Below are 12,995 nucleotides of genomic sequence, written 5' to 3' on the forward strand. Positions count from 1 at the left end.
GTGAGAGAGACAGAGAGAGACAGAGAGACAGAGAGACAGTCAGAGAGAGAGAGAGAGAGAGAGAGAGAGAGAGAGAGAGAGAGAGAGAGTCAGAGAGAGAGAGAGACAGAGAGAGACAGAGAGACAGAGAGACAGTCAGAGAGAGAGAGAGAGAGATTAAAATTAACATCAGTACAGTATGGAAGACCTAGGGCTCAGGTCCTGGCTATGTGCTTCTTCTCACCCAGGTCAGGTTAGTTCGCCATTCTTAGTTTCGTCCTCTGTAAAATGAAGGCTTTGGACTAGATTCCTTATAACATTTCCAACTCCAAAATACTTTATATTTCATTGGATTTGATCAGAAAGGAATTAATAAGAACTCAATTATTCTTTGTCAAGTTCTCGTTAAACATATAGTCTTGCTTTAGTATGAATATTAGATCTTAATGTCCCATAATTGAATTAGCTTTCATTTGTAGTGACATTAATTTATAAAGACTAGGATAGAGCTTTAGAGGACTGGAACCACATGGTGTAGTGTGTAACAGAGTCTGTATCATTTGACTATAAACATACTGAACCTATTTGTGAATTTTTTAGGTAAACTATAATAGGGAAGGTGCCAAATTCTGAAAAAAAAAATATTTTTTTTTGCCAGATAGTATGAAGTTACATCATCTCTCAGAATAACAGAAGCTAATGGGTGTGGTGACACATGTCTGTGATCTCTGCTACTGAGGAGGCTGAAAGTAGCCCAGCTCTTGATTTCTCTGCTGTTAGTAGGTAAGGTGGGTATCCACACTGTTTGGCACTAATATGGTGAGCCCTCCAGAGTGAGAAATCACCAGGTTGTCTAAGGAGAGCTCATCTAAGGTGGAAAACAGAGCAGATCAAAGCTCTCAACATAGGATTGGGCATATGACTGGATCCTTCACTTTTATCGTAGGCAAGATGGTGAGACCCAATTTTGAAATTTAAGATATTCCATAACCCAATATAAAAAACTAGAACTAATACTGCTTTGTCTTATTTGATTAATTTAAACAATGATTACTTAAGAGATTGCTGAGGGAAGGGAACTGGAAAGTGAGGTCAGAACTTGTTTTTATAGAAAAGGAATAATAATACATTCTTGAATGAAGAATAAAGGATTATGGTTAGGGTGTTTCGTTGCCTCTCTTTCTATTATCTTCATTCTGTAATAGCATGTTTCTTCACTGCCTCTAATAAAGTTATTTTATTCTCACTAAACTTTCCTTGGCAAACAAATCAGTTTACCTCAGGAACAGTAAAAGGAGTCTCTGGGTGACATCAGATAATCTAGTTATCTGTTTCTCCATATGCCTACCAGACCCTGAGCAAATAAAACGTTTCTCTAACTTTAGTTTGTACAAGCTTGCCAATGCCAAATAACATTTACTGAAGAACAAAACTCTTGTCATCTTCCAAGAACATACTTTAACTGTAGGGCTGCATTATTTGGTCATTCCTTATCCATGTGATTACTATGAAAAAATGGAAACAGCCTCATGAGTAACATAAAAGATGGTTATTGATATGCATTTCAACCACTGTCTACTACTAATAGCAAGAATAACAGTAGTAGTTGTGGTAATAGCTCAGTTTTATTCTCAGCTTCACATTTTGACAAGTATTTCACTCACAAAAAAAAAAAAAACAAAAACTAAGTGGCCAGTAGTACAAATTACATTATCTGTATTTTGCCAACAAAAATATTGAGGTTCCAAGAGGTAAAGATACTTCTCCATAGTCACAGAACTAATGCTGGCATTTAAATACAGGTCTATCTATTGTATTTCAGTGCCTTTCCTAATACTGACTTCATGACTTGATGCATTTAGATGATTAGTCTTTTTTTTCTGTTTTTGTTCAGAAGAAACTGGGAGCATCAATGTGGTCTGTCAGAAAAGAAGCATAGATTTTTCTATCTATTGCCAAATTTCCTTTAGTACTTGAACTACCAAAGTCAGCTTGAGGTAGCTATGACCCTGTTCTTCCTATGGTTGGTCCTTTGTTTCAAAGAGAACCAATAACATCATGGGGTAATGTCTTGACTTGCTCATGAATTGGATTTAAGTCGGACAGAGTTGCACAAAGTTGTTAGCCTCACTCTCTTCCAGTCATTGAGGTCCACTGACATGTTAAGAGTCAGGATGACTGGCAATGGCCCCGGATTCAGTGAATGATGTTGACATCTTCAATGTCTGACCAAGTTTTAAGAGCTCCACAGAACCTGCTTCAGTCACCATCATGGCTGCAAGAATAAATTGTTCTCATCTGCCCATTCAAACAGAGGAAGTGTTTATACACTTGAGTAAACATCCCCTAACTCACCAATGGATTTGAAGCCTGTTGGTTACCTTTAACCTATGACCACTTTCTGATAGAGCACAAAGAGTAACTACCTAGCAGGGGGGGCTGCAACAAATTCTTACACTGATAAGGGTGTGATTAGGAACAGTTGTTGTTGAAGTAGAAAAAAAGAAATCAGTTAAGGATAAAATTAAGTCTTTATTTGCCCAGTACACCAAGACTTTTAATGGCCTCTATAAATCATAAAAGTAAACTTAAAGTTTTCATTTAAATTATCGAGTCCTAGTTCTTCTACAGTAAAGGTCCCTGATCTATTTCTGATGTCCCTAAAGCTTTATAATTGTGCTATAAGTAATAAGTATAGATAATCAAGAGAAACAAGGACAGCGTGAACTGATGTGGAATGAAGATCAGACCAAGAGAGAAGTATAATAATAATAATGATTATTATATTAGCATTTTAAGACTTTTCAAAGCATTTTACACATCTCATTTAAACTTCGCATCTTGAAGAGGCAAGTGATTTTATTATTTCCATTTTATAAGTGAGGAAACTGAGGCACATAAACATTAAGTGACTTGCCCAATATAGTAACTACTATACATAACTAGTATATTTCTGAAGCAAGACTTCAACTTGGGTCCCTGACTCCAGTTCTAGGATTCTATTCACTGACCCACCTAGCCAAATAACGCCAGATATCAGAATTTAGATTAATTGCAATGACCAATTAATTTTCAAGTACTAAAGATGAAACCTGCTTCTCTCCTGTTAGCAGAAAACTGGTAGGATATGGGTACAAAATGCTGCTGGCATACTACTGTGCTGTAAGGAATGATGAATGGGTTGATTTAAGAAAACTATAGAGTGATTTGTATGAAATAATGAAAAGTTAAACGAGGAGAACCAAGAGAACATTGTATACAGCAATAGGAATATTATTAGAATAGATATGACCATCCACTTCCAGAGAAATGATAAATAAAAGTATGGATGGTATAGGTTTACATATAAACATATTTTGCTAAATGGAAGCCTCCTCTAGTGCATGGTGGGAAGAGTAAGAAATGGCTTAAAACTTAAAATGTAACCCAAAAAATGTTATTAATGCTGCATTCTTTGTGTGTTCCAGAGTTATTGATTGGTTTGCTTAATTATTTTTCTTGGTTATATGGAAGAATTAGGTTTTGCGGAAATTAACTGGGAATGTATGATGTTAGGAAATTAAGTTTAGAAAGTTTTTTTTTAGTTATCAATAAAACTTTAAAAAAGAAAGTTTTAAAATTATTTGAGAGAGAGAGGAAATGCTGACAGCAAACTCTCTGAGTTCTGCTGAGAATCTTCAACAATTCTTGAGAAGAGGAAAAATGACATGCGTGTCTGGCTGAGAGATTGCCAGGGGAAGGCTTTGAAAATACTAGTTGGGGCCAGCTAGGTGACTCAGTGGAGAGAGAGCCAAGTCTGGAGACAGGAAGTCCAAATCTGGCCTTAAACACTTCCTAGCAGCGTCACCTTAGGCAAATCACTTAATTCCAATTGCCTAGCTCTTAGAGCAATTCTGCCTTGGGATCCATAACTTAGTATCGATTCTAAGAGAAGGCAAGGGTTTAGGAAAAAAAGGAAAGAAAACTTCTGGTGGACTGTGACTGAGCTTTTTGGTAAGTCTGACCTACACAATGGCATGATGAGGCTCCCTGGTACTTGTCGGTTTCTGCTTATCATGGTATTAGGCAGTATGGGCTTCCTTTATAACAAAGGAAAATAGTTAAGAAAAGCCAGCAAACAGTCTGAGAATCCATCCAATTAAAATTGTTAGTATGATTATGCCATAAAATTGATATCTTTGCTGTCTGGTTATCTCTGTCAATGGAAGAAGAACCATGAGAACAAGGGCACTGTACTCTTGTGACTGGACTACACAACAACCCAGAGTTCTGTCTTAACAGACATTCAAAAAAGAAACCATGTGGGGTTGAAAAAATCTAGAAAGAAAATAAAGAACTGGAAACATTTAGAAATGACTCTTTCCTTTATTTTGCTCCGTTTGGGACACAAATGGAAAAAAAGAAGTCTGATTGCTAACAGAATATGTGCCTGATCTTTTCTAAAATTGCCAAAGGGGTGAGGGATGAGGTAAAATTGTTCTTTCAACGTACTGAGTAGTTAAATTAAATGTTTTCCTAAACTATGGAAATATTGCACCCAAGTTACCCAAACACAGAGACAACTAAAGTTGAACATTTTCTATTTTTTCCTACTTGAAATAAAAGTACAATTGAGGATAAAGTCATGATAATATGGTCTACATGGTTTCCTACCCTGATGCCCCAGGGACAGCTATTGATAAAACTGTGGCATCATTTCCGTGATGACTACTTTTTTCTAGTGGAGGAGTAGAAGAGAGTGTTAAAAGATTTAGAGGTAACATTTATGCTGAGCAGAAACATCCTATTTCAAGGACTACATTTTCATTCTTCCCAATAAATTTAAAAATAATTTTTTATGTTTAAGACTGGTTTCCAATGTCATATCTTCGGAGTTTCAATATTTTCTCTGTAATTAAAAGCAACAAATAAAAAACTCCTTCATTGTGATAAACAAAAGATGTCAAAAAATTGCCCAAAGGGTAACTTTTGTAACTGAAAAGAACATTGTGCTAAAAAAATTCTATGAAAGTTAAACATGATCAGAAATATATTAAGCTAAAAATATTTTATATTATTTATATTTATAGATATATTTATTCCATCAAAGTTTCAGTGTCAGAAAGGGTTATTCTTTGTCTTAGAAAGGCAGTGGTAATAGTTAGTGCAAAATACTGTATAAATGGACATGTACATTTAAACCATCAACATTTATATTTACTTTGCCAAGCATCAAACAGGAGCAATGTATGAAGTAGCCCTCGACCTGGCACCTCATGTCAACTCCCCACCACTCCCTTAAATAGAAAACACATAAACTAAAAAGTCCTGAGTTTTGTGGTGCTAAACAGTGCAACAGAATCAATGGAAGAGATAAATCAATATTAATATGAGATAATAAGCATTTTCTATTTTTTATTTTATTTTAAAGTATTCACACCTATTTTGTGCTATCGTTTTATCAGAATGATACTGTAATTTCTTATAGGTAAGCAAAATGAGAAAAGAAGGTAAGTTGAGATCTTACCAATAAGTAAGAGGATATATAAGAATAAGGATTAGAAGAAAAGTACTTGAGGTAAGGTTGAAAAAGAATCAGTATCTGACTTAGTTGTTTTGTTATTGGCCTTCGCTATTGTAATGGTTAAAATGATCATAAACATATAGTCATTTTGTTATTGTTGTTGAGTCATTTCAGTCATGTCTAACTTTTTATGACCCCAGTTTTGAGAGGTTTTCTTAGCAAATATAATGGAGTTGTTTTCCATTTCCTTCTCCAGTTCATTTTACAGATAAGGAAACCAAAGTAAACAGGTTAAATGACTTGCCCAGAGTCACATAGATAGCAAATTTCTGAAGCTGGATTTTAACCAATGTTATCTCATTAAATAGGAACATGGTAGCCAAGATGGTAGAGTAAGGAACACTCTGAGCTAATCCAAACACACCTCTAAATAACAAAAAACTAAAAACAAAAAAAAAACACCTCACATTTTGGAATGGCACAATCAACAAAAGTCAGAGTGAAACAGTGTTTCAGCCAAAGAAAATGTAGGACTGCAGAAAGGACCTGTTTCACTGGGGTAAGAGTGGGGAGCAGCAGGAGGGACAACTGCCCAGCACAGGCAGAGGAACCAGTACACTGAGCACCAGAAGAACTGAGAACAGGAAGAGTATCCTGGTATAATCACACTCCAGGGAACCCTCAATGGAAAGAGTAACCTGGGGCTCATGACACACAGAGGAAATGGCGATTGAAGAGCAGAATTCAGCTCAATCCAGTATAAGTGGCAACTGAGGAAACTTAGGGACCATTATCGCTCTACCCTAAGAGTGGAGCTGAACTTAACATATAGGCAAGATCTCAAAAAAAGGCCCTTATTAAATAAATAGGGCTTTAATTATGTCTGTTATAAAGTAAGTATGATTGATGTTTTTAAAATTCAGAGTCTTTAGAAGAGGTCATTTCTTTTTTAGATAAGAATAACAGAAGAATTTAAAATGGAGAATTTTTAACTAAAAAATAGGGACTGAGGCAAACTTTAGTAACTCATCTAACAATAGTTTTAAGAGAAAAAGTAATAGCCACCTGATGGGGAGAAAAAACTAGATCACTCAGGAGTGGATAGGTCAATTAGTAAGATTTCATGTTTAACTTGGCTGATTTAGCTTGGTGGTATTCTTTGAAGGCATTATTACTGTGATGACAAGTTAAGGCAACCCATCGTAGATAATGCAGAAGTTATTTGTTAGAGTTTTTGATAAAGCATTAGCCAAGTTTCCCTGTTGGAGATTAATGGCCAAGTTAAAGAATAACAAGTTAAGAGAAAAAGTGACAGAAAATGAAAATGCCTTAAGAAAGAATAACCCTCCATAGACATTTTCTCATTTTAATATTAATTACAAGGGCAAGCCTGGAACTAATTTTATTCATGAGTGCTCTTTTGTGAAACACTTGATGTGCTCTACTCCCACCCCTCAAAGGAACATGACTGGAAAATTCCTTAAAAGTATAGCAGTAACAGGTATATGGTCTCTAATTTGAATGATACTATCAACGATAAGACTTTCAAATTTGTCAGGGGTAATTTAAGTGAAGCACCAAAAATGAGGAATAAGGTTATCAAAGACAAAATACTAGGGCCCACTTAGAAAACTTGGCCAGATGTATTAACAGGTATAGTTTAATACATACAAATATGAGAGAGAGAGAGAAAGAGAAAAAGAGAGAGAGAGAGAGAGAGAAATACTACTTGATGCAAAGACTAACACATACACATATGGAATAAATTACAAAGGATAGTAGCTGTAGAAATAACTACAAATGAGTTCAAGAGACACCTAGATTGTTTCTAAAGGAAGAAGATTAAGGGAGTGGACAATAGTGATTAAAAAAACAACAACAGGAAAACGGGACTGAGATCAGTCAAAAAAATGGATGGGGGGAGAGACAGTCTGCTGGACAGATGGTCTTTTCCTGCTCCAAAATATTCAAAGTTGAGGGACACTTCTAAATGCACTTTTATTGTTCAAAAGGGAAGAATTAAGAGGAAAGAAAGTGCCTGTCAGTTTTAGCTTTTCTGGATACGCTTGTATGGTTTATTTGAAGGACTTTGTTTTTGTAGATATCCCATCTGATGTTTCAGGGAGACGCATATGGTATATCAGCACAGACAGATTGGAGAAGATGACAAAGATTCCATCTTTCACCAAAGTTCACTATTTGCTTCTCAACCAGTTTTAGAGCCATCCCCATTCACTGAAATATTGGCAAGTTGTTTTCTTCACAGTAATTTTTTCTCTTCCAAAAAAAATATATAAGCAGGAAGAAAACTTGAATAAGATTACACTTGCATAGGTTAATAAGATGGACTCAAAACTAAATGTTTAAAGTTGATCCAGTTATCCTATTTTGCCTACATCCCTTCTCATTTTCTTATCTGACATGAAGAGAGGAATTTCCAACTATCCATGAAACTGAGGGTTGTGCTTTAAGCCAGTCATCTAGAGGAGAAACAATGCATATATATGTCTGTGCCTGTGTATGCTGTTTATGTATATATTTATATTAAAGTTTCTGTATTCACATACATGGAGCAGCTAGGTGGTATCACTATACCACTATAGATTGTCAGTCCCGAACTCAGGAAGACTCATCTTTCTTCCTTCATATTTGTCCTCAAACACTTACTAGCTATGTGACCCTGGGCAAGTCACTTAACCCCGTTTGCTCAAATGAGCTAAAGAAGGAAATAACAAATACTCCAGTATCTTTGCCATGAAAGCCCAAAATGAGGTCACAAAAAGTAAGACAACTGAAAAAAAAACCAACAACTGAACAGCAACATTCACATATATTGTGTATACATACATATATAACATGCATATATACCTCTGGGAGGATACAGTCAAGATTCAGATAGGATGGGCAGGTATGAAAGGTTGCAATCAGCCCAGAGAGATTGAATGCCCTCATCAATAAAATTATAGACAAATACAAGGATGGGAATTGAAGATGGAAAGAAATCTGAGAACAGATTTGAACAGGAGGAAGAGATAAGACTGGATTCCATTTAAGAAACAATGTGGAATTTTCAATGATCCTAAATTGCTCATTGCCACCAACGATCGAATTATGAGAAGGTAAAGCAACAGAAATATAGAGTGACAAAAGGAACGGAAAACAAAAGCTTTTGCTGTCAGGTAGGGGATTTGTTGGGATTTATGAGAAATAGCTGAATGGAAGAAGTATTTTAAGTGATTATATACTTGAATAAATATAGATTTTGGAAGTTTCTATATAAGATATATTTAAATGAGATCACAATCTCAAAAATATACCTGTAGTCACATAGATCTCATCACAGCCCTGACTTTTCTTCTTGGGCAACTAATTTCCATTAATAATAATAAATTTGCATTTAGACACTGTTTTAAGGTTGCATTAGGTATTCCATAATATGATTATTTCCTTCCACTACCAATCAGAACAAGAAACCTAGGAAAACCTCCTGTATCTCTCTTAAGCTAAAATCAGTCCTCCTTATGTCATAATAATTGCTTTTTGGAGTTGATACCTGATCATTGCTATTTATAAGTTGGACAGTTAGGTAGTGCCAGAGGATAGAACATTGGGCATAAAGCCCAGAAGTTCTGAGTTCAAATTTAGCCTCAGATACTTATGAAATTGGGAAAGTCACTTAATCTCTATTTGCCTCGTTTCCTCCATTTTTAAAGTAAAAAAAATTAATAATTAACACCTACCTCTCAGGGTTGTTATGAAGATTAAATGAATTAATAACTGAAAGCACTTATCACAATCACTGGAATAAAACCTGTGCTTAATAAATGCTTCTTTCCTTCCTTCCTTTTACCCTATTCACCAGAATGCTACAAGTTCCCATGCTTAGATAGACCCATCCTTCAAGCAAATAACATCTCCATTCAAAGAGGATCCAATTCAACAAATTATTTTACAACACTGGAACATTTTCTGGTAATAGTAAGTCAACATGATTAACACAGCACAAAGTATATGATAAAGCTCTATTTTCAATGAAGAAATAAAAAGGATCACCCTTCCCTTCAAGGCCTTTAATAACAAAACCAGAATAAATGCAATAATATATCATGGTTGTAATTAACAAAGCATACCAGTTAACTATACATATAACTGACTATAGAGGACCCAATGTATGCATATGTACCAACGGACCCACTGGAGCCCCATGTCATTCGGTGTTTAACGATAATGACGTTGGAGTCAGAAGAAATTAGGTTCAGTCACATTTCCAAACTTTAACAGTTATATGACCTCAGGCAAGTCATTTAAAGGCTCTGAGTGTCATTTTCCACATCTGTAAAATATAGCAATTATCTCTACTGTCCCTGCCAGCTTGAAAAAAGTTGGAAGCTATGATTTAAACAATTTTTTTTCATTTTGTAAATATATATTACCTATTTCACAATGTTTTGAGAAAAAGTAGTATGTAAATGATGTTGATTTCTTAAGCTTATAGATTGAAGTGCCTTTGGTAGGCAGAGGTCATTTTAGGATCTGAAAAATTTGTCCCAACTTACAGAATCCACATGAATTGGACTACTACATTGGGTCAATAATTTAAAAATAGATAACGTGAAATAAAAAAAATTTTAAGATTCCAAATAATTCACAAGAATGACCTCAAAATCAAGCTGATATTTGGCCTTTTATTTCTTTTTTCTAAGCCAGCACTTTTATTTGTAGCATTCTGATTACCTTATCACACCATAAATTTCCAGAGTCTTTACTGGCAATAAATCATTAAGTTTGCCTCTGATTTATTTAGAGAAACTTAATTTAGTTAGTAGATGATATAGTATATATCTGTGACCAGGACACATTAAGGACACACCATTCATAAGAAATACATCATATATGGTAAGCAAGAGAAATAAATTTAAAATTAGTATTATCCAGCCAGCATATTTTGATGGATGAAAATTCACACAACCATAAATCACCCATTTTTTAAATGAGAGAACAAATATTCTTGCCTAGATGAAATCAAGTCATTCCTGAAAGCAGATGTCTGCTTAAAAATGTTTCAGAAGGGGGAAAGGAGAAAACAGTCCTCGCTTATTCACTTTTTCTTTCTTTTCATTTTTACTTTGATGCTTGAAAAGAAAAGATAATCCATCTGAAAATCAAACCTATCTCAAGTCCTGCAATTATTTATGAAAGTACCAAGTGAACTACTATACTATTTCTGAGTTTTCAGATTTTTTTCCATTTTACTGGGAATCTGAAGTATTTTGCTCTTAAGATATGGTAGTAATTAGAAAACCAGAATAATAATAGCAGTAGTGTTGATTGTAGTGGTGGTATGTGTGTGTGTGTGTGCATGCGTGTAAGTGTGTTAGTGTGTGCATGTAGGTTGTAGTGAGTCAGTTCTAGGTTCTGCTTCTTATTGTTCTACAATAACTTGGATAGTCTGTATGACCCTGCTCAAGTAATCTGATTTCTCTCCAGTCTAGTTTCTTTATGTGTAATAGGAGAAAAGCTTTCAGAAAATATTTTAGTTTTAGAAAAATTTTTGAAAAAAAATGTAGGTGTGGAACTTGAAGAATTATCCAATAGAATATAAGCTTCTTGAGGGCAGAGTCACTGGTTTTTGTCTTTGTATGTCCCCAAAGGCTCCATCATGGTTGCTTAATAGATGCATACTGAATAAAAATAAATTGAATTATCCATTCAATTATTGTCTTACCAGTGTGCTGCCATCTGTCCAGCGGAAGTCATGCTCAAACATCTTATCATTGAGACCTATCCACTGATAATCATGGCCCACACCTGAAGGACAGGAAATACCACAGATATATATTTTAACTAACTTTCCTATATATGGAAATAAATTATCAAAAGAAAATTATTTTTGGAATGAATCATATTTCCTCTTCTCTGTCTGGAGCTATTTTAGGGGCTCATAAAAATCACTCATGGTCTACAATCCAATAGCCCTGATTATCTTTTTTCCTCAATCTTGTATATTTTAAACTGGCAGGCTAGCTTACCAATGCAATTGTGGAACTCTAAAATGACAAGTGGTAGCAATTAGTTGGGAGAAATCATTTCAACAATTGACTGAAATTAAGTAAGTATTTTTCCTTAGTTACAACAGAAATATCCCAGCAAGATTTTTAGTTAAATTAAACAAGCCAGACAAAACAGGAAAAAATTTAGGGACCCAAAGATTCCATGCCAACCTGGTCTGAGGAAATAACATATTTGTTCTCTAAATCAGAAAACGAACACCTAGAGCAGATGTTTTCTGCCCATCAAAAATGCAACTATTAAAGTTTTAACAAAGACCTTCCAGTCATCTGGAAAGAAGAATAAGGTGGATATTATGTCTCAAGGTGTAAGTTCTGTCTCTAAAGCTTGTAAAATATAATTAGAGGGTCTCAGGTTAAGAGCTGGAAGGGACCTCATGGGCCATCTAGTCCAACTTCCTCATTTTAATATGAGGAAACTAAGGACCAGAAGGGCCAATTAACTTGTCCAAAGACACATAGGTCAAAAATAGTAGAGCCTGGTTTCAAATCCAGCTTCTCTGACTCCAAATCCACTTTTGTTTTAGAACTAAAGTACTCTAAAACTAAAGTACTCTTTCCACTATATGGTGCCACTGTGATATCAGATATCTTTAGGAAATTGTTAAAAAGTGCATGGAAGTAATAATGTTGCAACCAAAAACTTTACCCATGATCCACCTAAAAGTCGTCCTTTCTCTCTTTTCTTTATAAAAAAAAGATCTGATACTCATTTCATTTTCATAAATTTATTTTGAGGGACACAAAACATGTCTAGAACATAATTTCATGCCCTTCAGACTCCAATTATTTGTTTGATGAAGAGAGCACTCTCTCTGGTTTGAAGGTATTAATAATTAATTCAGGAAGGTATAGAGCAGGGGGCAATTTAATAAAGTCCACAAACCCCTTCTCAAAATTTTGTTTTTGAATGCATAAAATAAAATATATAGGATTACAAAGAAAACCAATGATATAAAAATGTGGTTACCTGAATTTTTTAACACCCCTGGAATAGAGAATGAAAGCAAGATGCTTGCTTTTCTCTCTTTCAGTTGAAATTAATGAGATAATAAACATGTATTAAATGAAAAAATTAAAGATATTTAAGAGGAATATCATCAAAGAGCAAGTAGCACTATATTTTAATTATTTCAATAATCAAGGTGCTCCCTCTAAAGCTCTAACTGGTACGTACGGTTCACAAATAGCTGTTCTTCATGGGACAGGATACTGGTCAAATGGGCACCCTGAAGCCGACACTCTCTTTCAGCAGCATCCCATGTTCTACGATGGGCAAAGTATTTGTAGCACTGACCTTGGAATTTGTGCCAGCCATAATCACACGTCTCTGTGTCTGCGAAAAACAAAAACCAAACAGGGATTTATGAATCCCATCTCAGACATTCTCAAACTGGATTCACATACTGTGACACTCACAGCCAAGCTGTCTCCCAAAGATTCAA

The 12,995-nt window shown here is 35.0% G+C and overlaps 1 protein-coding gene across 1 annotated transcript in view; it reads right to left on the reverse strand.

Annotated features, from left to right (window-relative positions):
- Window positions 1-12,995, reverse strand: part of VCAN (versican) — a 128,098-nt gene that overhangs the window by 18,222 nt on the left and 96,881 nt on the right. Inside the window, exons 8-9 of the mRNA XM_044657669.1 lie at window positions 12,728-12,886; window positions 11,208-11,290 (exon numbers count right to left, since the gene is read on the reverse strand). Coding sequence (XP_044513604.1) covers window positions 11,208-11,290; window positions 12,728-12,886 — 242 coding nt within the window. The remainder of the gene's footprint in view (window positions 1-11,207; window positions 11,291-12,727; window positions 12,887-12,995) is intronic.

This window comes from Gracilinanus agilis, chromosome 1 (genome assembly GCF_016433145.1).
Source record: "Gracilinanus agilis isolate LMUSP501 chromosome 1, AgileGrace, whole genome shotgun sequence".
Lineage (NCBI taxonomy): Eukaryota > Metazoa > Chordata > Mammalia > Didelphimorphia > Didelphidae > Gracilinanus > Gracilinanus agilis.